This window comes from Zonotrichia albicollis, chromosome 20 (assembly GCF_047830755.1).
Source record: "Zonotrichia albicollis isolate bZonAlb1 chromosome 20, bZonAlb1.hap1, whole genome shotgun sequence".
Classification (NCBI taxonomy): domain Eukaryota; kingdom Metazoa; phylum Chordata; class Aves; order Passeriformes; family Passerellidae; genus Zonotrichia; species Zonotrichia albicollis.
In genome coordinates, this window is record NC_133838.1 from 8,047,810 (window position 1) to 8,074,484 (window position 26,675).

General features: G+C 40.7%; 2 protein-coding genes across 4 annotated transcripts in view; both read right to left on the minus strand.

Moving 5' to 3' along the window:
* Window positions 1-574: 574 nt before the first annotated feature.
* Window positions 575-13,705, minus strand: ZMPSTE24 (zinc metallopeptidase STE24). The gene is made up of 10 exons (XM_074555897.1): window positions 13,541-13,705; window positions 12,213-12,359; window positions 10,870-10,956; window positions 10,157-10,273; window positions 9,696-9,848; window positions 7,636-7,777; window positions 6,798-6,958; window positions 4,992-5,096; window positions 4,156-4,299; window positions 575-2,431 (listed from the first exon to the last, which is right to left on the minus strand). Exons 1-10 carry the CDS (start codon window positions 13,655-13,657, stop codon window positions 2,207-2,209), a joined length of 1,398 nt encoding a protein of 465 aa, XP_074411998.1. The 5' UTR covers window positions 13,658-13,705; the 3' UTR covers window positions 575-2,206.
* A 3,274-nt stretch (window positions 13,706-16,979) lies between these two features.
* Window positions 16,980-26,675, minus strand: part of RLF (RLF zinc finger) — a 39,747-nt gene continuing 30,051 nt past the window's right edge. For all 3 annotated transcript variants that reach the window (XM_074555894.1, XM_074555895.1, XM_074555896.1), the window contains 4 exons: window positions 25,924-26,126; window positions 23,425-23,561; window positions 22,284-22,425; window positions 16,980-22,114 (listed from right to left, as the gene is read on the minus strand). In XM_074555894.1, coding sequence (XP_074411995.1) covers window positions 17,393-22,114; window positions 22,284-22,425; window positions 23,425-23,561; window positions 25,924-26,126 — 5,204 coding nt within the window. In that variant the 3' untranslated portion in view covers window positions 16,980-17,392. The remainder of the gene's footprint in view (window positions 22,115-22,283; window positions 22,426-23,424; window positions 23,562-25,923; window positions 26,127-26,675) is intronic.

A 26,675-nucleotide genomic window follows, 5' to 3' on the forward strand; every position in this document is an offset into this window, starting at 1 on the left:
GGCACATCGGCCCCGGCCATCACAAACCGAGCAGCACACACGGCCTGGCCGCCGCTCCCCAGCCTGCGCGCCCGCCCCGCGTACACAGCAGCGGGACCCAGAGCGGGCAGAGCCCTATGGCCATAACAGCCCTGTGTGTACAAATGGAGATCCTTGAAACGCTTTGAAAGACAGACGTTTATCACAGAATGGTTTGGATTGGAAGGGACCTTAAAAGTCATCTTAGAGCATGAGCAAGGACACCTTCCACCAGACCAAGCCCTGATCAGTTGTCCCTCAGTAAAGAATTTCTTCCTAATATCGGATCTAAATCTACCTTCCTTCAGCTAAAAGCCATCCCTCCCTGTCTGTCACTCCAAGCTCTTGTCCCAAGTCCCTCTCAGCTCTCTTGCAGCCCTTTTATGTCCTGGAAAGGGCTCTCAGGTCTCCCTGGAGCCTCCTCCAGTGAACTCCCCCAGCTCTCCCAGCCAGAGCACAGGGGCTCCAACATCTCTGTGGGGAGACATCTCTGCTTTTGCATAGAATTTTTACACAAATTATTTCCTCAGAGGACACTTAACATATTTCCCATAGCTTTGCACCAGCCATCAGCTCATTCAAAACTTGACACACCTTTTTATCTTTCTGAATTGACAGATTCAAGTTAATGCTTTTATTTTTGAGGGCCTTTTATTAAATACAGTTCACATGACAAATATAGGCTCTCCAGATTTGTAAAACTGTCTCCTAAATCTGTATCTATAGCTAAGCTCCATATTTGCTGGGGTATAAACACAATTAGAATAAGGCATACAAAGGGCTTTCAGCAACATCTTGTTTCACCCAAGACATCATTGTGCCCATCGTCTTATAAGGCATTTTTCCCTATGATCAGAAAAACAAATGTAAGCTAACAATAAAATAGATGAGGATATTGTGACATGTTAAACAATGACAATTTGCTTTGATGACTCCTCTCTTTGTACAGAGCTGAGCAGAACTTTTTAATTTACTACAGATAGAAAATCTGATTTTTATATGGAGTTTGTATATTCACACTGGTTAAAACATTTGTATGCACATGCAAACTTATATCTTACTTTTATTTTTACTTCAACAAAAGTAAATATAATCCTATTTTTCATCAGAAAAGTCTGAGATAATCAATGCTGAAGCCATTTCCATGTTTACCCACTTTTTTCTTCAGTAACTGATGTGGGCAAACTGTTTCCTGGGCTTTTTATATGTAGGAATTTTTATATAGAAGAACAATGATGAAGAATAAGTTCAGCTACTATTTCAGCTGGATTGATATTAATGAGAAACCCTCAATGAAATGGAGAATAAGCCCCCTGAAAATCAAAGTGTGGCTTTAATACACTGGCTGAGCAACTGGACACCTCCATATGCACAGGAATTCTAGGCAAAGTACAACAGAAATGGAGGATCTGAGATGTGGAAAAAGGGAGAACAAGAGAGAATTGGCAATTTTCTCAAATGTGTGGGTCCCATTCTGATTCTCTGTAATATTCTCTTCTCCCTTCCATACCCCCAGCAGCCCTGGGGCAATAGGAGCAGCCTAATCCTACTGTAATGCTACTAAATAATAATTCTCATTTTCAAGGAAGACATGGTATGCATCCTCAGCTATAATTCATCCTTCTTCCCACACTTCAGAGAAAGAAGGTTTTATTAAGTAGCATTTATCATTCTGACAGACAGGAATGCAGGAGAAAAGCCTGCAGCTGAATTCAGCTTTTTCAAACACACTGGCAAGCACAAGTATCATTATACAGGAAATCAAATCACCCAAAGCCTCTTCACTGTGAAGAGGGTGAGACTGGGAAGGTTCACAGAATGCTGAGAATAGAAAAAGGATCAAAAGCAATGTTCAAGGCATACACAAACTGAAAAAAAAAAGGTGCTTTGAAGTCTACATTTGTTTTCCTCCCTTTAAAAGTCTATACTATGATATGGAAATAAAAGTCAGTGTGGTGGGTGGGGGGAAAGGTCTTCACCCAGCACTTTTTCTAAATTAAGTTCCACAGTTTTGTTTTTGTTAAAAATAAGTCATTTATAATTTAATACCTGTTTCAGGATACTCAGATGCGTGGTGCTGTTAACAGCGTGCTTAATTTGCATTATCCATTAAAAAAAAAATTAAAAAGCAGCTCTGAACTTTGCTTCTGAGATGGAAGCACTGTCTCTGCAGCAGCAACCGCTGCTGTCACTCTTGCTTTGCATCTTTCAAGGCCTGAAGTCTTTCTAAAAGGGGAGGGTGGGAGTAATGCCACATTGAAAAGATCCAGTCAGAAACAGGGAATCCTAAATTATCTTTGTTTAGCTTGATCAAAGCAGAATATAAGTCCTTGGCCTTCCCAAGTTCCTTGGCAAATGCATCTGCTTGAAACTCAAATCGGCGGCTTAATACTGTCAAACAAAATGAGAGAACCTGTGGAGAGAAATGCATGGAAATTATTTTAAAATTCGGCTACCTGCAGATTCCTCCAGTGCCAGTGAATTATTAAAAATTGTTTTAAGATTATTAAAAATTGTTTTTAAATTATTAAAATTATTTTAAAATTATTTGAAATTACTTTAAAATTCAGCTATCTGCAAATACCTTCAGTGCCAGTAAATTACTAAAAATTATTTAAAAATTATTTTAAAATTACTTTAAAAATATTTTAAAATTACTTTAAAATTATTTAAAAATTATTTAAAAAATATTTAAAAATTATTTAAAATTATTAAAAATTATTTTTAAATGATTTAAAAATTATTTTAAAATTCAGTTATCTGCAAATTCCTTCAGTGCTAGTAAATTTTTAAAAATTATTTTAAAATGATTTAAAAATTATTTTAAAATTGTTTTAAAATTATTTAAAATTATTTAAAATTATTAAAAATTATTTTTAAATTATTTAAAAATTATTTTAAAATTCAGCTATCTGCAAATTCCTTCAGTGCCAGTAAATTTTTAAAAATTATTTTAAAATGATTTAAAAATGATTTAAAAATGATTTAAAATTATTTTAAAATTATTTTTAAATTATTTTAAAATTATTTTTAAATTCTGCTATCTGCAAATTCCTTCAGTGCCAGTAAATTTTTAAAAATTATTTTAAAATGATTTAAAAATTATTTAAAATTTTTTTTTAAATGATTTAAAATTATTTAAAAATTATTTTAAAATTATTTTAAAATTCAGCTATCTGCAAATTCCTTCAGTGCCAGTAAATTTTAAAAAATTATTTTAAAATGATTTAAAAATTATTTAAAAATTTTTAAAAAATGATTTTAAATTATTTAAAAATTATTTAAAAATTATTTTAAAATTATTTTAAAATTATTTTTAAATTATTTTTAAATTATTTTTAAATTATTTTTAAATTCAGCTATCTGCAAATTCCTTCAGTGCCAGTAAATTTTTAAAAATTATTTTAAAATGATTTAAAAATTATTTAAATTTTTTTAAAAAATTATTTAAAAATTATTTTTAAATAATTTTTAAATAATTTTTAAATAATTTTAAAATATTTTTTAAATTATTTTTTAATTATTTTAAAATTCTGCTATCTGCAAATTCCTTCAGTGCCAGTAAATTTTTAAAGTTATTTTAAAGTTATTTTAAAATTACTTTAAAATTACTTTAAAATTACTTTAAAATTACTTTAAAATTACTTTAAAATTACTTTAAAATTCAGCTATCTGCAAATTCCTTCAGTGCCAGTAAATTTTTAAAAATTATTTAAAAATTATTTAAAAATTATTTAAAAATTATTTAAAAATTATTTCAAAATTATTTCAAAATTATTTCAAAATTATTTCAAAATTATTTCAAAATTATTTAAAAATTATTTCAAAATTATTTCAAAATTATTTCAAAATTATTTCAAAATTATTTCAAAATTCAGCTATCTGCACACTCCTTCATTGCCAGTAAATACCCCCAAATCCACCTTCCCACGTCTCACACATTGCTGTGGCTGCAGCTGATCTCACTAAGCTCTATCCAAGCCATGCCTGGGAGTGCTGCCCAACATGCAGCACAAACCTGATTATCAAAATGAGACACCCAACACAGCCCCTAGAAATTCAAACTTCCCCTGACCAAACAGAATCATTATTTAAATAGGATGATACTTCAGAGTCCATGTCTTGAAAACAATTTACCTCATTGTAAGGTGAAAAAATGAACTGGAAAATAATCATCAAGCCTATCAGGGTAGGCTGGGTGTCATAGAAACCAAATGCAGCAAAGAGTTCTTTCTGACCAATCAGCACAGCAAACAGGAAGAAGCAAAGGAAGGAATTCATCTGGAGAAAAGAAAAAACATTCTTAATTAAGGTAAGTCATTACATAGCATCACATTATAGATTTGCACATGGATGCCACTGTAAAAAAAAACCCCAAGTAGATTATTTTGAATTTATTAATGCACAGAGAGGAACAAACAGCTGGTTTTTACCTGCTTTCTGAAAATGCAACAGTACAAGAAGCACTATTTTCTGCCAGAGATTAAAAACAAATAATGAAGGGAGATGAAAAAGCAAGAAGAGAAGAGAGAAGGGAGTACAGGATAGAACTCATCTCCCTGGAATCAAGTGCAGGTTCTGAAAAGTTTAAAGCCAAACAAATGTGTCTGTGTTTTGTTGCACTTCTGTTCCTGGAAACAATCTGTGCCTCCATCCAAGCTGTGCAGGGTCCTGCACAAACACTGCTTGCCTGGCTTTTCAGAGCCAGAGGCAGGACCAGGCCTTACCAAGTTTTCTAGAAGGGGTGATAAACTGTCCAAGTGGTTTTTGGTCTTTTTAGAGTAAAACAGAAGATGCCAGAATATTGTTTGTTATTGAAACACACAGAAGAGAAAAGAAGGATGGCTGTGATCCAGAGCAATTTCCTGGCACACAGTGTGAATGTACACTAACAAATCTGGAAAAGGGCATTTGGAAACAGCTGTAATTACAGATGCTCCAGGAAAAAAAAAATCCAGTTTAAAATAACTTACCTGGCTGATAATTATATTTTTGACAGTATGACCTAGTTTCCAGTGACCCAATTCATGACCAAGTACAGCCAGAACTTCTTCATTTTTACATCCTTGTTTCTTATTCTGAGGGAACAACAAAGCAGAAGTATTATCAGGTATGTCTGAACACAACCAAATTAATTTCTTACTAATTTGTTTTTTTCTTGATCACTTAAGTGTCCCCAGATCAGGCCATTCCCTTCTAATATCAGAAACACACATAAAATTTTGTGTTGAGCTTTTTTCATGAAGATACTTACAGAAATAAAACCTTTTAAGGTTAAGAAGATTTCTGCTATGAAATGGTGTTCTCTTATTTCTATGCTGATGCAAACCTGAAAGAACACTGGAAGATTTGCCTTTCAAACACTCTGCTATCCCTTTTCATCCTGTTTCTTCACTCAAGCAAAGCATGACAATGGAAACAGGAATTCAAACTTTCAGAGGGGAATTGAGAGCAAAGCCCTGTTCCTACTTTCCTTCAACACCCAACATGTAGCCTTCCTCCCAAGGCAGTGCTGCTCCTTTTAAAAGGAGCTGTCCTCTTCAAAAAGCCCTATGGCATCCTTAAAGCTGTAATTAGGAAGGACATCTGCACCTTCAAACTCCATTAGCAAGTCAGAAGCAAAGGCTGAAGAACCTGTTGAAATGGAACACTCTCATTATGACTGGATCAGGTGAGCTCAACATGCCCTCCTCTCACCACCTGCTGCTGCAGTGTTTGCCAAACAGAACCCTGGATGTGGCATTCACATTCCCTGAAAAAATTCCTCGCTCAGGATTTTTCTCCTGGGAAGCTGAGAAGCCTCAGAAAAAGGGAAACAATTCTTATCTCATTTGCTTCTCCTGTGCTGTGCTCATGTGGAATGTGTGTGGAGATTGTTTACCCACAGGTGATTGTTCCATTGGATTCTGCTGTGAGTTGTTTTCACTCTTTGGCCAATCAGGGCCAAGCTGTGTGAGGACTCTGGAAAGAGTCACGAGTTTTCATTGTTATCTTTTTAATATTCAGTAAGTATCCTCTCTGTATTCTTTAGTGTAGTTTAGTATAGTATTCTTGAATATAATATAGTATTATAAAGTAATAAATCAGCCTTCTGAGAACATGGGATCAGATGCATCATTCCTGCCTTTGTCAGGGCATTCCCTGCAAACACAATACCTGGACACCACTGACAAGGTGGCAAGGAACAGAAGCTGGACTGAACAACATTCCAAACATTGGCCTAACCTTAGGCTGCACAAGGCCATTTGTTTTTCTCAGAATAACTCCTTCAGGTTATTCAGAAAGTATTCTATTAGCTTTAGTCATTTCCATACTCTTCTGACAGCACAACAGCTGTTCCAGCATATTCAGGATGTGCAGCTGCACATCAAAGGAGAGGCCAGTGCCAGGCCACCATCCTCTGTCTGTCCTCCTGCACCAAAACCTCTGCACCCAGTAAAAGTGACAAATTACACACTAAGAATTAAAAGTATTTCCTCAAAGCGAACCTGTGGCATGGCAGTCCCAAGAGAAGATGAGCTAAAACCCTGAGCAGGTCCCTTATTCAGACCTAGTTTTTACATGCAGGGAATGAATGTTTTGCTAAAGCCCATGTGGATTTTAGAGTCTCTGGTGCTATCTGCACAACTCACACAGCCCCAGAAATTCCAATCAGCAAACCAGGCATACTTTGGTGTTGAAACATTAGGGTATGTGTTTTAGCAACTTACTTAAGGCCTTTAAAATACACTAGGAATATCTCACCGAGAAGTTAATATAAACAACACAAGACAACTCACTTTGGTTTTAGACTTTGTTTCTTCACTCTCACCATCTTCTCCTTCTGCTGGTTCTTTGTTCAAAGCAGAATAGTCTTCCAGGAGTGTGTCAAACAGTACTATCCTCTTGTTCTTGAAGAATCCATAGAAATAAGCATTGCTGTGGGAAGAACGCTTAGAACCTGATGGGGAAAATAAAACACCAGGATCTGAATAATCCCATGCACTGAAGCCTGCACAGTATGACAGATCAGATTTTTCCAGAGGAATTCTCAAAGTCCCCAAATGAACTGTAGAGAAACTCAAGCAGATCTGTTTGGAAGCTGAAGCATGTTCTAAAATCTAAGTAATGATGACTCCAATAGAGAAATGTAGCATGCAATCACTAAAAGCACTAAAGCCATAAGAGCAGTTAGGAACATCTAATGTCCAAGAAGAAAAGCTAATCCTATTACAATTTCAGATTTAGAGTGGAAAGAGCATTCTGAATTGACACTGCTCCAGGCAAAGAACCTGTGCCAAATTATGAAGAATTCTTTCCAAGTGCCAGCAAAGGTGAATGGAAACAGATATTCCTTTTGTTTTACAGTTCTAAAATGATAATCTTGACTATTTTTGTGCTTCCACTCCTGATTGAGCTGTGCATTTCCATTCCACAGACTTAGGAAAATGCTCCCAACCAGAAGGTGAGCTCAGGTTGTGCACTGAGCTTCAGGAAAATGCTACAGACATTGGCAAGTACTGCAGTATCTGAGCAATGCAATCAACTGCCCTACCACAGCATCCACAATCAATGCTAAACCCCCACAAATTTAAAACTACAAAGCCTTTTTATTTAAAAAAAACAACAAAACCTCACCTTCAACAACATACACCTTAGTCAGTGGGAAGTCAATGCTCTTTGCCATTGTTTCAATTTGCTGCTTGAGCTCTCCCTCCGGCAGCGGAATGAATTTATCAAACAAAGGCGCAATGTAATCTGCATAGATTGTAACCAGCACCTGCAACACACGCACACAGTAAGAACAGGGCATGCAAACCTGTTCAGTACTAAAAGTGGAGCAAACAGTTCAAAAACAGGGCACAGCTTCAGAAAAAACACCTGATAAAGCAGAGTCCTGTATGAAGTGGGATCTATGGGCAGGCTCTTATGGGCTGCTTTGTCTGGTGGCCAGTCCACAGCTCAGCAAACTCTGCACAAACCACAGCTCAGCAAACTGTGCACAAACCACCCACACACCTGAGCAGTGCAGAAACCAAAGCCTCTGGGAGCAGGGGCTCATCAGTGAAAGGCTGTCACTTCCACACACCTCACCAATCCTGGAAAGCTCTGAAGTGTTTTATACTCAGCTGAAGAGATGAAGGAACCAAGAGATAGAAAAAGTGGGACTAATTCCTGCTAACTTGCAAAACAACTGTCTAAAAAGAGGAAAGAAATTTTCTGTCCTCTGTTTTCTTAGTCTCCCAGCTGTCTGCAGGGCTCAGGGAATTGCCTGCCTGGTGCCTCTGGCTCCACAATGACTAACAGCCTTGACCTAAAAACATCACTACAGTGCACCTGCATCTCCTCAAACTGGCATCAGCTGCAGAAAGCCAGAACTAGAACAATGTGATGGAAAGGAAAGCTGAACTCCCTTTCCTCACACTCTGTGTGGATCACCACAATATTATTTTTATTTATTCGTTTTATAAGTTTAGTGAAAAAGGAACAGGACATGAGAGGCAAATGGAAATCAGCATTAAATTCAAAATTATCTTGATACATTTTACTTCACTGAAAACAAGTACCTAGACTTTTGACAGTGTGTGCACTGCTGAAAAACTCCAATGAAATCGAAAATCAGAAAAACTGACTTTTGCAAAGTCACAGCAAATAAGGGCATCAATATGAAACACCACTAAAATAAGTTTTGTTACTGTAAATTTTAAGGGCTTAAACCCCTGCAGATATTTTGCAGAAGGTGTAGGAGGGTATTTCATGGAGTAGAAATCAGCTTTTCAGCCCAGACTACTGTTTCAGACCATACAGTATATGGGGTCTAATTTTCAAGTTTTATCTCAGATCTTTGTGTTATGCCTTGGTATCAGCAGGCATGACAGACTAGCAGGAGGGTGCAACTCTAACTCTGATTACAGAGTTATGGAACTGGAATTCTTCCCAAAACCAGACTCTAAAGGGTGAATCTAACACATCTTAGGATGACTTTGCATGCCAAAGGCTGCTCAAACACATCAGGGCCTGAAACCCTATAAAGTTGCACTGAGGAGGAAACACCAATTGTCTAAGCATGCACTTAACCTCAGGGGTGGAGGGGGCTCAGAGAAGAGTGAGCCAGGAAAATGTTCTTTCAATACAGCAGCTTGCAGCTCTGCCAAGATCTTTTATTTCCTAGGTTTTGTAGTATAAAAGACAGACCAATCCCTGTTATATCAGGTTCTGAAGTATCTGTAGAACCTCAGAATAAAATCTACATGGACAGCTAAACGGGGAGGCACAGGCAGAGCAAAAATAAAATATTAGTTTGTGATAGGAAAGAGAGAGAGAGGAGCGTGGCTTTGGCTGCACATGTTCTGGTTCTCACCTCTATCAGGAGAAAGGAAAACAGATCCCCACATAGTGCTGTATTTCCAGTACCTATTCTAAAGCTTTATAAGTGCTTCTCTTTCAATTAATGAAGACACTCCAGTATTAAATAGAATATATATATATATATATGACATTAATGTGGACAAGTAATATGAGCTATTATTCCTGAACAAGTACATTGAGAGCAAGACACTCTGTAGAAGTTTGTAGACATTAAAATTCACAGGAGATTTAGATTTTTTTTCTTCATTTCCTTTCAGCTGCAATCAGCATGCTGAGCCATGCCAGTGAGCTGGAGTCTGGAAGAAACCCAAACATCTTCTCATACTCACCAAGGAAACAACTAATGTGAAGAGCCAGGCATAGATAAAAAAGTAGTCTCCCCCTATTTTAATAATGTAAAGCAGAAGGGATGTCACTGGCAACAGAATGCACTGAGTCACAACAAACTTCTTGATAGCATCCTTAAAAAAGAATCCCAGTGTCTGCAAAGAAAGGATAAATTGGATCAGTGACATCAATGTAAATATCAATATGTCATTCTGGTTAGTGAATTGATCCCTTCAGTTAAGAAAAATAGTAAACAGCAATGCCAGTGTCATAAGAAAATCAGAGTCAGTGAAAAAGGAGCTCTCCCAGTAGCTCCTTACATTTACACAGCCTCAAGCCCAAGCAGATGCACTCTCCCTCAGCAAGGCCTGACCCAAACCATTATTCTGTGTTGCACATTCATGAAGGACCAGTCTGTGTAACCAATCTGAACCAGGGTCAGTACAAGAGCTCTCTGCAATACCTGTTGATTGAAGCCATGTTTCTCTTCTATGACAAATGTATTATACAAACTCCATGGGAGACCAGTCAGTGCACTGAAGAGTGTTGCAAGCAGCAGAAATACCAAAGACTGAACAATCTAAAAAACAAAACAAAACCACCTGATATTTACTGACCCATTCCAACAAATATTCCAAGTGTTAAAAATGGCTTTTAGGTCAGTGGTTTAACTGAAACAGGTTAGAAGATGATGCTGGATAAATTCACAGAATTAACTTGTTCATGATGACTAATTATTGTTCACTGTAATAGCTTACTAAGGATTTGGAGCACAAATTTGGATACATGCCTCATCCACAGCACAAAGGTAACATAAGAAGTAGACTTAAATTTCTTACCCTTTTAGTGTGCAGGCAGATCAATTCTAGGATTACTAAAAAGAAAACACCCAAATAAAGAGCTCCCAAAAACCCAGCCCACCACCTCATTTGACTCAAGCAGCAGACTTTGCTTTTAACACATAAGGCTGTTTCAATTAGTAAGCTAATTTAAAAGCAAGCTAATTTACTGTTATCAGTTCTCAGAATCACAGAGACATTGTGTGCATCAGAAAGTATCTGTTATTTTTACTCTATTACAGGTTTACCTAGATCTCACTTTTAACTAAATATAAATTTAAAAATAATTATTGCAGTAGGGACCAAATACTTGCACAGGAATTTAAAGCCTACTTACCTCATATTCTGGTCCAAACCCAGCACGACCAGAGATCTGACCAGACAGTTTCCATAGAAAAGGAATTCCTCCACAGAGGAGAATCATCTTAAAAACAAAACCACATACCACAGAGGCAGCATGAAACACACTGTCATCTTAGCCTACTAACATTTCAGCACAAGAACCTTTTAAGGGTGAATAAAACAAGTTTTATAATTAGCTTTTTGCCACCCCTGTGATCTTAACAGTGATAAAACAAGCCTGGAATATCTGGCATTGATTAACACCTTACAGAAGTAGAGAGCAGGTAATTAATTATTTTTCCTGTGAAATACAAGCATATTTCCAAGCCTATTTTCTGTATACTTTGCCACTGTACTGGCTTAGACATAAGGTACATATTCAGAAGACCTTAAAGCTCTGGGGTTAACCACACACATATATTCATACATGAATAGCCACACACATATATTCATATTGCAGCCTCTCCTCTTGAAGAGGAGCTGCCCTCCTCTCCCAGAGGTTCACCTGAGTTTCCTGCCCAGAGAAAAGCCCCAGTTTCACTTTCAGTACTGGAGTTGCTACAGCCACGTTGAAGAAAGATTTGTGGTGTCCTCCTTGTGCCTGCTCCCAGCATCTCCTGATGAACCAGCTGCCAAGGGAGGGAGCACATCTGGGGTACAGCCAGGCCTGGCAGCATTTCTCAAACAGCTCAACTTGTAAATATTTCATGTTTGCTTTCTTAGCAAACATGAAATACATCTGTGTATAGAAAATCAGTTTTCAAGCAAGCAGCCTTCCAATACTGATGACACCAGGGGTTTATCTATTTATTTTAAAAAGGCTTACTCTTACAACCTAACACTTAGGGTGCATTTTCAGTGTCAGGAGGAGATGGAAGGACCAAAGCAAGTGTGGTGGTTTTAAAAGCTTAATGGAGAAATGAAAGCCACTTCAACTGCACCTTTTTTTTTTCTCTTTTTACCTTCTACTTAAATTTTATCTAAAAATGAAAGTAGTTGCATTCCTCCAAACACAGGGAAAGGTCTGCATTTTAACAATTTAAAATAATTCATACTGCTTAATTATTTTGCAATGGAAACTACTATGAAACATAATTAAAATGTAAGCTAACACTGTAGTTGTGCAGTATGACTCAGCACTGCAGAAGGAAATTACATGCTTTCTGAACAATTACTTCTTTTTGTGTAGCAAATACAGCCACAAACAAAACCAGAATATAAATGTCAGTGTTCACCATAGGACACCAGAATGCCAATGGTGCTGCTGCATGGGTTCACTAAGAACCAAAGTACTTTTTAGTTTAAGTACATAAAAAATATCATATGAAAGGTACTTACAGTGCCCTCAACCTCTGAATAGAGGCCTGACCAAAAGCTGAAAGTACTTTTGTCCAACTGATAGAGGCGAGATTTTTCAAACGTTTCTGAGTCCATGATCTGTCCCAGCTCCTGGGGTACATGTGTTGTTGTTCTATACACCCGCCTCTGAAAAAGTGAAGACAAAACTTAAAGTTTACACCTAATATTTTAAAGGAGATAAATAAGATTTCAAAATAACACATAAAATGACCCCATGGGCCACCACAGAAAGTTAAAAAGAGAAAAACAACACACAAAGGAACAATTATTTGTAAATTATGGTTTTCTATCAAGTTCTAAATATAAAACTGAAGCATAATTATTATGCTGTAACCAGGAACTGAACTGCTGGCTCAGTAACTTATCTATGTGTGATCAAATACAGATCACACAAACCGATTTTTCCACAGGATGTTACTTACCACACTACAGTTAACAACTCAGCTCATTTTGAAACCAAACCCCCGATTCTCCTGTGCACACCCTGTGACTTCACCAGAACACAGAGCTACAGAGCGGCTGCACAAACGAGGTGCTATTTCCTTTTCAGTAAAGAACTTTTCGCTTGAAATTTTTAAGACTAAAAGTCTTTTCCCGCAGCTGTCTTGTTTCAGTATACTTACGCATTCTTTAAGGAAAAGCTCCTATCCTTTGTCACTTCAAAACACATTCTGTCCTGTCCGGGGCATCAGGCTGCATGTCCGACCCCAGGGCTCACACCCCTCGCTGTGCGGCTGCTGCTAAACCTGCCAGGCTGGCAGGCTGGGGAGGGACATGTGGCTGTCAGGGAACAGCCGGGACCTGACAAAGGGACACTCCGTCCTCTATGTCACATTCTGCAATAAGAAGCGGGGCTGGGATGTGCCTTCTAGGGCGGCCATCGCTCGGAGGCTGCCAGGCATCACCTGCTCGGGGCCGTGCTGAACGGCGGCCTGTGCAGCGCTTCCTTCCTCTTTCCTTCACCGGTTCAACTGTCGCTATTTCAACTCACGCGTTTCCTCATTTTTCCTCATACCGCTGTCCCAGGGAGGAGAACCGAGCTGCTGGGGGTGCCGAGCCACCGTGACCCGACCGCACTCACCCCACTCGCTGCTGGGAGCGTTCCCACCATCCGCTACAGCGCTGAGGCCGCACCGGGACAGGGCCGAGCCCTCCAAAGGCAGGTGACAGACCCCGCGTCCCCCGGCTCCAGCCCCGGCCCCGGCCCCAGCCCCAGCCCCGGCCCCGGACATCCTCCACGTGAGGCCGGGCCGGGCCCGGCACAGCCCCGGCCCGCCAGCGACCGTCCCCGCCAGAGTCCCACCGACCTGCCGGTGCGCCAGGAAAGCCTCCCAGAGGTAGACGGCCCACGAGAAGAGCAGGACGGAGCAGAAGATGCGGCGCTCAGCCGGCAGCTCTGCCCACAGGTCGCCGGACAGCGCCATGGCCGCTCCACCCGCCGCACGCTGCGGCGCCGCCTGGCGGCCGGAGGAACCGAGGGTGGGGCAGGGCGGGGCGGCCGCGGCGGGCTGGGCTACGTGAGGGGCGGCCGCGGCAGGCTCTGGGGTGGGCTCCGGACTGAGCTCCGTGAGAGGCTCCACGGTGGTCTCCGTGAGGGGCGGCTGCGGCGGCCGAGGCGGGCTCCAGGCTGGTCTCTGTGAGGAGCGGCCGTGGGGGCTCTGGGCTGGGCTCCCTGAGGGGCTCCATGGTGGGCTCCGGGCTGGGCTCCGTGAGGGGGCTCCATGGCGGGCTCCAGGCTGGTCTCTGTGAGGGGCGGCCGTGGGGGCTCCGGGCTGGGCTCCCTGAGGGGCTCTGGGCTGGGTTCCGTGGGCTGTGTGGTGGCTTCTGCCCACTCGGGGTCAGCTCTGCCCGTCACGGCCACCCCAGTGAAGCGCATGTGGAGGGGCAGTACGGCGGGGATTTGGGCAGGTATTTCAATTATATTTCTCCAGTATAAGTTACTTGGACCGCGCACGATAACGCATATAAAGCCTCATTAGTACTTGTCTAAAACCGTTTAGAGAAGCACTAATAGAAGTACAGAAATTATCACTGACTGCTGCAGGACTTGCTGGTTTATTTAAAGCCGAAACGTGCACTTGAGATTTGGCCTGTGTAATGCTCGGTGCAGACAGCACGGTGCTGCCTGGGGACAGGGTGCCATGCAGGGACTGTGTAACCTGACAAAAATACAGTAAGAGATGTGTTAGCATTGAGCCACTTCTAGATATGGCATTTTAGTACCAGTCATTAACCTAATTCCTACCAGTCTGAAGTATAACAGAACATGCCTGTGGATTTTTAGTCATTAACTTTTAATAAAATAATGCCAACTTAATGTTCTCATTATCTATTAGTTATCTTTTTTAAGCTAGATAGAAGAATGACCTGTCAAATATATTGAAGCCCAGCGTTTTCTGTAACCTAATATATCCCTGCAGAAAAGGGTACAGGAGGAAGTGCTGCTGGCTCTGCTGAGAGCTCTGCTGGAAAGAGAGAGGTCAGACTGGAATGTCTCTCATTGTAAAGGTATTTACAACTTTTTACTACCCATGGGAACATGGCAGGGCAGCCCACAATATGTTTTTGTCCTATAAAATTCACTTCAAGACAACAATTTAAAAAATGGAAGCATCATTCCCTATGAACTGTGTTTTCTGAGGTGTCTGCTCTTCACATTAAGAATTCTTTTTTTGGAAAATCAATGCAATGGTGTTCCTTTAGTGCAGAACAAAATGTTTCTCCCATATGCTTGGAAGCAAGAAGCTGGAAATGTTACCTCATTTGTAAGACAAATTCTGGTAGCACTTGGGAGGGAAAATGATGGCCTACCTCATGGCATGAAAACAGAAATAGACAGTAAAAACTCTTCAAACCTTTACCCTTTTGTAGCTTTCTTCTCAGATACTCATGTGTGCTAGGCAATTAGATCAGATAAAAAAGCCCAAGAGAAAATTTGCATAAGGATGTAGGTTCAAGCTGTACAGTTTTGATGGTGTGACACTTATTACCTCATGGAGACATCAGAGCATTTTGTAGATGATGGAGTTCAAGGACTGAAACACACTGACAGTCTCTGAAATGGGAAATATATAATTTTTGCAACAAGAAAGAAGCTGACCAGTGCTGTACTGGTATCTTTCAGCTGAAGTATGAACACCCTATGAGCCCACATTACTAAGAGTCCTGGCAGTGCATGGAGTGCCACATCACCACAGGAAAATGCCTCCAAGCTGCTTTTGAGTGCAGCCCAAAGCAACTCAACCATTTCCTAAATGTAACTCTGGGACTGAGGAATGTTACAGGACTTGTCTCCATGCCTGGCAGACAGAAATGATTCCTGTCTCTGTCCTGTGGTATTCCCAGCCTATGGAAAGAACAGGCTCTGTGACACCAGAGGTGCAGTGAGTGCAGTGTGCACTCTGCAGCCTGCACTGGGGGTGCTTTGCAGGCACACAGGAACTCATTTGGCAAAAGCAGAATTACATCTGAGTGAGTGAGTTTCACATGCAAATTGTTTTGTGGGAAATACAGCTGCTTGAAACTGGTCTCCAAACCTCAAAGAATTTACTGTTCATGCTGGCCACAAAGGGACAGGCTCTTCTCTGGGATGCTCAAACCCTGAGAGGGTAACGGGGTCTCTCTGGCCCAATACCTGAAGCAGCCATCACAACTCTATTAAGCTTGCTGTTCAACTTTTCTGGTTTGAGATCTTGAAGATTCAAGTATGTTAAAACATGACTCAAACTTGAAATTAAAAGGTATTTCATTATTACTTTGGAACACACTGAAGGCTGGCTGGTGATGTTGCAGTATTGAACCTTTTGACACAGCTTACTTCCATTTTTAGAACTTTGTGAGAAGATTGATGCACCATATTTCTTTCATTAAAAACAGCTTACAGTTTAGAGAGGAAATTACTTGAGAGGCTAGGCAGTAAGCCACACTTCTCTTGATTGGTGCATGATTTTTAACCTAACTTTTAAGGATGCCCAAATAACTTTATTTTCCTAATTGCAGTACGAAGATGCCATTTCTGCCTCATTTTGGTCATACCACAGTTCACTGTTTGATAGCTGCCATCATTCCTGCACCCAACAGAAACATTTCCCAAAGTTTTTTCCATTTCCTTTCCACTGCTGCTTTTCAAATCACAGTATAAAACCTCAAAAGCCCCAACAACACCCAAGCCCTCAGTCAGAAGCTGTGTTTGCTGCTTGCTCATTAGAATCCCCATGGAGATGGGGAAATACCCCAGTGATTCTGAGCCTCCTGATGTAGCCATGTGTGGAAAGAAATTATATAAAGAGCAAGAAACAGAGCTTAAAATACTAGCTGACTCTTCTGGTGAATCTTCCAGCTAGGTTTCATCATTCATTGTCCAAAAGCTAACCAGGGAACTCCAGATGTATACTGGTACTTTGATGTGACACAACCTGCTTGGAAGTCTCAACACCACTCATCACACACTCAGGTGGTGCCAGACAGTCTCAGAAAACACCCTCTGCCTTTAAAGGAACAAAGACTTTCTCATGCAGAAGTGTAATTAGTAAGCCTGGACTAATTATAGTTCTTTCAAGTCTAAAAAAAGCACAGAGAATGTTGTAAAATAAAATGTAATACTTTACTTTTCTGTATCTATTTTATCAGTCTGATAAATTATCTACAAATGCATAAAACTTAAGCAACACTGTCCAATGCACTCAGAATGGTCCCAAACTCAATTACAAGTAAAGCACATTAAAGATTTACTGTACAGTAAACAAATGGGTGAAAAACTGTAATTTATTGAAACTCATAACTCAAAAAATATAAGATGCTGTAGTGTACAATATGTTACACAAAGCACCCTGGGGTGCACATTCAAGTCAAGTAATAACTCCATCGCCCCCCAAACCCTGGTACCCCAGAACTTTTTCCATATACAATCATGCACATTTACTCTTCAAGAGGAAGCCCCCAGTATTCTGATGTGTTAAATAGCACCAAAATCAGCATTGTTCATTGAAAAAAATGGGGAGCTAAATTAACTTGGCCATTACTTTTGACAGATATTATACATTCATGGAATTAAACAGTCAAAACTAACCTAAAAAGTGTGTACTGTAACAATTACTGTTCTAATTTGAAGTTCTCCCCGTACAGCAGTAGTGGAGGCTATCTGCTCTAAGCAAAGCTACTTATGTACTTCCTACACACAGCTCATCTGCCTTTTTTGTTGGAAATAAATCTATGAGAGGTGTGGAAAACTTGGATCTTTCAAGAACTACTACTGGTCGTAAGTAATGCAGCTGTTTTAAGGCAAGGTCTCCACAGTCCGTTAGGGCCTTGTCCAAGATTGCCCTCAGGTTTTCTAAAGAAGGGGCAGAGGAGGACTCTGACAGCAAGGGCTGGATCTCTGTTAGCTGCCCAGGATTACTTGGGGTTATGATTACATTTTCATCACTTACAAAGTTGTTTACTGGTGTATTCCCTTGACTGTCTCCCTCTTTTTGCAACATTTCATCTACTGGCAACTGCTCAGGAGACTCCCATTCTACGACCTCGTCACAATCATCATCATCGTCATCATCTTTTCCCTCACTCTCCTGAATAAATTTTAAAAATGAAGACTCAAATCCCATTGGTTTATATGTCTTTAAATCAAATGGTTTGGGCACAGGAGGTTTTTGAAATTTGTCTTTTGTAGCACAAAGTACATTTCTTTTTGCATTCTGATTAACAGCACTATGTTGACATCCTTCTGGGTCTTTCTCTCTTGGCAACTCTAATTGTAAACTGGACAAAGAAGAGCTATTCTCTCTTTCACTGCTTTCAGGAAGATCTTCAGTTTTACACACAGTTGTCTCCCTGCTGTTAGGCTCTTCAAAAGAGGAGTTCTGGGAACTGTGGTTATATTTTAAAGTGCCTGAATACACAAAGGCACTGGCATCACCATTCACACCGCTCGGTGAACTTTGTTTTTGGTCTTCGTTACTCTCGTCTGGAGCATCGCCTGCAGGGTTTGCAACAAGGGGTTTGTCACTCTCCTGCACGGGCTCAGAATTTGCTGATTTATCCTCGTTAACTTCTACACCTTCTTTATCCAAGTCTGAAGCTGAGTTAGAGCAGGACTGCTTCTCAATCATGATGCCACATTTGACACAAAGGACGAGTTTCTGAAGGCGCTGCTCGATGTACATGTTGGTCATCTGGTGTGTGCGCTTGTAGTGCCTCACGATGCTGCTCTCCAGTTTGACCACAGACAGGCACCCCTGCACCATGCAGGGGTACTGGGTCTGGTTGGACTTCTCTTTGCACATTTGTAGGGCTTCCTCTTTTGTTTTGAAATTTAGCAAATGCTTTTCCCTGCTTCTGTTAATTCTTTTAGCTCTGTCTTTTAATTGTTTCCCATTCTGCTTGCTTGTGCCAAAGCTGTCTTTCAAACAATTTTGCTCATTTTTATCTTCCTCATCTTCCTCCTCTTTGTGATTTCCAAAGAGACTATCATAATATTCACTGTGTCTGAAATATACATGCTGAGAATAGTGACTGTAATTTGTGAAAATTCGATTGCAGCCATTAAGGTCACAATGGATTTCAAAATCTTTGTTTAATTTTTCTTCATTGGCATGTTCTTCTATTAGGTGCCGTTTAAGCTTATTAAATGTATAAAATACAGCATGGCAGTGTGCTTGGTTACAAGCAAATCTGGCAGACTCCGCTTCAGAAAGCAGTTTTTGATCCTCTAAGATTTCATTGTGGAAGTCACTACAATGTTTAGCAAGAGCTTTAGAACACAGAAAACGCTTACCACACTCTTTGTGTTTGCATGCAAATATTTTTTTACATTTGACAAGTTCCCTTTTTGTTCTTGCTTTGTCTTTTTCTAAGCAGAGCTGTTCCTTATTATACTGGTGAACAGTTCTGTAATGGCGAATCAAACCTTTCTGGTTTGTGAATGCTGAGTTGCAGCTTTTATGTATACAATGAAATGGTTTGTGGTACTTATGCAATATGTAACATAAGTTTCCTTTAGCAACTGTTCTTTTGCTTCCTCTTCCCTGTCTTGCTTCCAGCTCTTCCCTGTGACTGTCCAGGGAAGCTATGTTAGATGTTTTTCTCGTTACATCATTGTCTGTCTCCTCATTGGACTCCAAGTCAGTCTCAGAACAGCAGTCTTCCTTTTTTGGGTGGCACAGCTGTTCAGAGTCCGAGTGTCCAGAGAACCCAACGCTGTTTGCACAGGCAGGCACTGGAGCAGTGCTGTTCTTATGCATGTCCTCTGTACACAAACCTACATGATCATATTTTTCACTGGGACACACCTTGTGAGCCACCCTCTGACAGCCAATTTGATGTTTGTTTCTGTAGTGAATTCGAAGATGTGTTTTTCTTGTGAAAGATCTTTGGCAAATATGACACTTAAATGGTGAATATCGATGCTGGAACATATTTAGCTGAAGAACCATTTCCTTTGAATAGTTATGCTTTTTAACATAATGCATTAAGAGAGCTTCTCTGGTCACAAACTCACATGTACATCCGTGACACTCACAGAAAAATGGTTTAGCTGCCAGTTGAGTAAGGTACTGGCTGGGTAAATTATCATCTTGATCTTGAAGGTGAAATTTTGAGGTAGCTTCATCAACTGACTCAGAGCACTTGGAATCCCTAGATGAATAGCCCAGGAAAGATTTCTGTCTTGAAGAATTCTGAATGTTATTTTTTAAGCTTAGGTGTTTCAAGCCTAACATGAGTTCCAACATGTTATCTTCAATGTCTAGTTCTTTAGAGCTGTCATAAAAAGATGTTTCTGGGGAAGAAGGACAGGTTTCTTCCCTCAGGCCACCGCTTCCTTTAGCATCTACAGCACAACACACACTTTCTGGAGAGTCAGCATTTGTATCAGAATTATGACCTAACTCTGGACTCATATCTGTAGGGGATTTACTGTCCTGAGCATCATTCAACAGATCAAGAAAGTATTTAGTTTTCATTTCCATATTTCTTTTACCTTTAAAGTTGTATGGATGGACCCTTCGAAGGTGCTTTTGCAAACTTCTGGAATTTTTGTGGGTGGAACAGCAGCCTTCAAAACCACAGGAAAGATTTTTCTCATCAAAGCAAACTGCCACATTGGAACACTGTTCTTTCATATTTGCTGGATGGAAGACTCCTTCCTGGGACACGACAAAACCTGGACCTGACTGGCTGTGAGCCGCTGTTCCAAGGAGCTGTGGGGATGTCTGACCTTGGCTTGCTGCAGCATCTGCCCTGTGCTTCCCACAATGCAGGCTGCAATTACTTTCACTGTTGAGATCTTCACTGTCAGAGAGAGATTCTTCCTTCACCTGTGGAATTTCCTGAGAGCCTGAGGGATCCAAGTTATCATTCAGATTGGAATTTTCAGATTGTTCAAGCAGCCGAGACTCTGGAAGATAACTGGATTTTTCTTCTGAAACCAACCCTTCAAGGTTCAGCGTTTGCTTCCCTTCCCCATTTGACACTTTAATATCATGTGCTGCGAGGTGATTCTGAAATTCAGTCTTTGAATAATAAAACTTCTTACAACCAAAATAGTTACAAGTGTACGAGGCATCCCTGAAGTGCTGCGCCTCGTGATGGTACAGCTGCCCTAAGTCACTGAAAACGATATTGCAGCCGTTGAGCTCACACTTATAGCGCAGGTCGTCGTGGGTCTGTTTGTGGTTGAGCAGCTCATTGACAGAGCCAAACCTGGCGTAGCAGTCCATGGACACGCACATGTAGGGCTGGGGCCCGCAGTGCACGCGCTCGTGCTCCCGCAGGTGGAACGAGGTCATGAAGTGGCGGCGGCAGAAGGCGCACTTCTCCCGCCTGTTCTTCATGTCCAAGTAGTGTTTGGCGTTCTCGTCGTTGTTCTGGTGTTCAGCTTTCAGGTGTACGCTCAGGTACTTGAACTGTTTGAATACTCTGGAGCAATCTGTGCCAGGGCAGGGGTAGATGTCTCTGTCTTGCAGCTGGCAGTTTTCCAGCTGGCTGAATGTGACATATTCCTCTGTGTCATCGTCGAAGCTTTCGGGGAGCTGTGTCTGGTGTGACCTTTCTGGGAACACTGGGGGTGGGCTGCTGGGAGCTGTTGTCTTTTGTGGTGATCTCTCTTTTTTCAGAATTATTTTCTTTTTAGGTCTGTGTGTTCTGCTAGGTGGCATTTTAACATGTTCCATTACGTGTGGTACAAAAAATTCCTTTCTCTTGAACTTTTTTGTGCAAACAGGACATGTATAAATACCATCTTCCATGTGCATCTTAGAATGATGCAGTATTCTGGCCTCTATACACTCCCTTTTGCAGAGCACACAAAAAAACTTGTATTGAAGCCATCTCTGGTATCTTTCTGAAGAACCAATTGGTTTTTTTACTCTTGCTTTTTCCTTAGGGTGGCTCATTGTGTCTTTCCCATCATAATATTTGTGTTCTTTTGTCTCATCATAGTCACTAAAGAAAGTTTCTAACATATCAGTTTCATTGAGTGACAGATGACAACCTGCATCATCCTCAGAATCAGAAGCTACCTTCCCTAAGAGTTTCAGACAATGCCTCTTCAAAGTCTTCCAGTCCCAAAATTCAGGATCAAATGGCCAATATGCTTTCAGAGCTAACAGCAGCTCACAGCGGAGTGAATTCGGAACCAGTGCGTTCTCTTCATCAAATTTTTGGTCTGGCTGCATATAGAGCTCCTCCAAGGCATTAAATCCATTCAAAGTTGGCTCAAGCAAGAATTCTGTGAGCTGACAGGCTCTTCTAACTTCAAGGTCTTCTGGTAAAAGGCAAGCAATTGTTTTGCACACTGATGTCTTCATTTCATCGCTTCCGTTGGACCTGATCTGAAGGGCTCTCACACACAACAACACAGACACAGCAAGTCCTGCTTCCTCTGCCTGTTTAAAGAAAACAGAAGGTTTTTATTAGTATGTTCTTAGGCATAATCAGAGAGTATGAATAATGAAATAAGCTATATTTTTTTCCAGTTCAATAGAATTATTACGAAAACAATAAATTCATGTAGACAGCTCTAGCTGTGTCCAAAAACTCAGGACTGTTACTTACTTCAGATTGTATGACTCTTATCAAGAAAAATAAATGCTGTAGTGTCTTGGCAATGATGCCAAACTGACGACATCTCTCCAAAAAGGAATCTAAGGAAGGATCTATTCTTCTCTGCAGTTTGCTCCAGAAAAGTGTCAGTTCCCTGTGAAGAGTTGAAAGCAGAATGTAAGAACATTGCAAATACACACAATCTGTGCACTCACAGTGTCAGTTCAGAGCTGATGCCAAGAAAAATGTAAGTGTTATTCAAGGACAGCACACACTTCAATGAGGTCCTGATCTCCAGGTGACACTGCAGAGAACTGTTCCTGTGCTCCCAGCATCAGATCAAACCCCTGTGCATCTCCTGATCCTCACAGGGGAAACCACTGGCACTGGGATTCATCTGCAGGCTTCCTTTCTAAACAAAATAAACCCAGTCCCACACTTCCAGAGCCTGTACCTCTCACATAAAAATTTAAAATGGATAAGATGAATCATAACACAAAGTTGCCTCTTCTCTTCCAATAAGCAAGCAGCTGTACAAGGACTGCTAGGTACACCACCAGAACTTCAATTTATACATCTCTGCAATGTCAGCATCACCATTAGACAGAAGACTTCATTCTCCCATCTCATCCCCAGGGAAGGCAGCTGGAACTTGAGAATTCTTGGAGTTACAGAAATTACAAAAATACAAAAAGGCTCTTGGAGGGCAAGTGGAGAGAAGCAGCAGAGTGTTGCTTCTGCTCATTCCTAATACTGACATCTCTGTGGAACAGCACAAAAAAATGCACCAGACTTTCATGGGGCCAAGAATTCCCAAGGAATAACAGACTGACAACATCCTCTGTGGAAGCACAAAGCCAGGGGTTTAACAGCAACCCTGAGAGCACTGACAGATCCAGCACCCCACAGCAGTGCCAGTGTTCATGCCAAGAGTGGGAGAGCTATTTCAGTTTTAAATTGTTTAAACATTACTTTTTCCTAACTGCTGTATTAGCATAGCAACTTGTGACAAAATAAGTAATTATCTAGGAAGAGCTTCAGTCTGCTTCACTTCTCAAGTAAAGGATAAATTCACCTTCTCTACATATTTTTGTACTATAGTCACTCAATTCTAGCTAGAGAGGAACAGGTAGCAGAAGCAGCTTATACTTACCAAGAGCAATACACATTTGCTGTTTGAAGCTGATGGGTAAGATATGTTGTACAGAGAATAAATGCAGTGTTTTCTTGTCCCTCAGACTCCAGATTACATATGATGTCTAGAACCTCTTTGCAATCCACCTTTGCAATCTTAAAGAAAATTAAAAAGAAAAAGCACTTTATTCACAGTGCATTTATAAAAGAAATCAAATCTCACACACAAAACATTACATCTCCTGTACCCAGAAATCATGCCACACCTTTCAGCTACAAGATGGTGTGAGAAGTTCACCTGTTAGTTCTGACCCCTCTCAACATCAGTTTTATTTGGGACAACCTTCCACTTTGGGCAGCTCAGCTAAATACTTGCATGCAGGCAACCATTTATCTAAAACTTCCCATTCTGTGTCTCTGCCCTTACAGGGATTCTAGTGTTACTTTTGAAAATTAGAAGCCAGGTCCAAAAAGATCAAGAGTTGTGAAAAAGCCAGGCTGTTGTTCTCCTCATCCCTAGTGCTGATTCTGAACAGCCACATCTCAAAGCATGATGGCAGAAACAGAAGTGTTTAGAGCAGTGCTGATTTTGGCTGGGGTAGAGTTCATTTTCTTCCTGGCTGGTGTGGGGCTGTGTTTGGGATTTCTGCTGGGCACAGGGTTATAACAGAGATGGTTTTGTTATTGCTGAGCAAAGGAGGCTGGAAGGACACACAGCCAGGACAGGTGACCCAGCTGACCAAAGCATATCCCAGACCATGGCATCATGCTCCCTGCACACAGTGAGGGGAAGGAGGAGGAAGGGGAGCATTTGAGAGATGGAATTTGTCTTCTCAAGTCTCCATTATGCACAATTGTGCCTTGCTCTCCTGGAGGTGCCTGCCCATGGGTAGCAGTGAATTAATTCCTGCTTTTGTTTTTGTGCATGGCTTTGGCTTCACCTATTATATTGCCTTTACCTCTACCTACAAGTTTTCTCTTTTACCCTTCCCTTTCTGTCCCTGGTACCTCTGGAAGGGGAGTTGAGCAGCTGTGAGGGGCCTGGGTCCAGCTGGGGTCTGTTCCCTTAGATATCAAAGCACTGTCACCTAAATAACTTACTGAGGTTTCTGTCTTACCAGAGGTGAATCAGTGACCCTCCCTCCTTCCTTCCCCCCCAAAATCTGCTGTATTTTATAAACTCTATCCAGTGCAAAACTGACACATCTGCAAGGCCTTGCAGTTTGTGAATTGCCCTGGAAATGGCTGCTGCAAGAGCTCAGTTCTGGGCTCAAGTTGAACACCAAAAGTCAGTGGACCCTAGGAAATGCTGGCACTGCTGAATGAACTCCAGTGTCAAGCCAGAATGGGAAACTGGGTTAAGATCCCTGCTTCTGCTCTCCTGCTGACTGAGATGGCTGCAAAAATCAGTTCAACTTCCTGTTGTTTGTTCTCTATCATTGTTATTCATGATGAGCAAGAAGTTTGAAATGTTTATAATATCAACAGCTGTTTAAAGTACATATTGCTAGAACACAGTCTGTTCTGTGAAGCAGAATAGATCCAGTGAAAAAATATATTAAAACATAATGTTGTCTTAGTAGTAAATGCTCTTCATAATTACTGTTTGTGGCTTCTATCCAAGCTGACACCCTGGTTTGATACACAGATATGTTCCACCTTAAGCAGACATTGCTGAACTTGCTTGGGATTTGTCTCCTTCTTGTGGTTTAACCCCAGCTGGACCCAGGCCCCTCACAGCTGCTCAACTCCCCTACCAGAGGTACCAGGGACAGAAGGGGAAGGGTAAAAGTGAGAAAACTTGTAGGTGGAGGTAAAGACAATAGAACAGGTGAAGCAAAAGCCATGCACAAAAACAAAAGCAGGAATTAATTCACTGCTACCCATGGGCAGGCACCTCCAGGAGAGCAAGGCACAATTGTGCATAATGGAGACTTGAGAAGACAAATTCCATCTCTCAAATGCTCCCCTTCCTCCTCCTTCCCCTCACTGTGTACAGGGAGCATGATGCCATGGTCTGGGACATCCTTGGTCAGCTGGGTCAGCTGTCCTGGCTGTGTGTCCTTCCAGCCTCCTTTGCTCAGCAATAACAAAACCATCTCTGTTATAACCCTGTGTATCAAACAAGGGTGTCAGCTTGGATATATCCCACTAACAGTAATTTAAGAGTTAAACATTCACATAATACACATTCACATAATACCTCTAGAGAAGTGTGCACTTACAGATGCATATATACACTTGTGTGTGCATATATTTGCTATTAATTATAGATATAGATAGAAATAGTTTAATTTGTAGGAGCTCAGCAATTTAACTTCCACACCTGACTCAGCCAGCCCTATCACATCCAATTCCTGCAAAGGGATGACCACACATTGTCCAATCTTCCAAAATAATCTTTCAGAATTCCTCTTATGCAACAGTTTCACTCTTCAGCTTCAGTGCTTAGTACTACATAAATAAATTCTAAAATGCTTCACAAATATATATTAAAAAGGGACTGTAGGCTACTAACCTCCTTAATGGAATCTTCATTAGGCAGCATTGAACACACACATGTGATGTAGGCTTGGCGAAAAGATGAAACATTTGCAATTTCTGGAGAATCTGCACACAATTTTGACAAGAAGGTGGCCTGGGGGATGCAGTTGGACTTCATCAAATGTTTGATTCGCATCTGCAGAAAGGAAGGCCCTTCTCGTGTAATCAATTTATTAGCTAGGAAAAGAAAAAATCCTTTGAGAACACACCAATTTACAGGTGACATTAAATGAAATTGTCTCACTGCATTCATACTTCTTCACAAATCTGTGTAGGGACTGTGTTTTTAGGAAACTCCAGGCACGGTGACAAGTGACAGCAATGGATTCTCTTCTCCCAAACTCTGCAGCAAGAGAACGCTGGGCTATAGAAAACAGACCCCCACGCCTCCCTAAAGACAGCACCATTAAAGATGATGTCCTTCAGCAATGGCTAAAGGTCTCTGATCACACCAGATACCAGATACTGAAGTTTGGAATCAGCACCTTTCAACTGTAGTTTTATAGTAAAAAATAAAAAAAATTTAAGTCATTCATTACTTGCTTTTCAACTGGAAAGTTTTCCACTCAAACTGTTAAAACTGCATGCAATGCCAAAATAGGTAAAATGAAGTTGAAGGTCAAAATATTATCTTTGTGGGACTTTGGAAGAATTGTGTTAAAGACATTCTAGGCTTATGTCTTATACAAGCAGATACTACTAATAATTATGAGACTTGAAGAACTA

Bases quoted from the DNA above. Each gene is read 5' to 3' on its own strand.
- ZMPSTE24 (XM_074555897.1), bottom strand. From the start codon at position 13,657: ATGGCGCTGTCCGGCGACCTGTGGGCAGAGCTGCCGGCTGAGCGCCGC. The intron at 10,274-10,869 runs GTAAGTAGGCTT...TTTGTTTTTTAG, and splicing joins GGTTTGGACCAGAATATGAG to ATTGTTCAGTCTTTGGTATT. The intron at 4,300-4,991 runs GTAAGTTATTTT...TCTTTTCTCCAG, and splicing joins AAAATATAATTATCAGCCAG to ATGAATTCCTTCCTTTGCTT.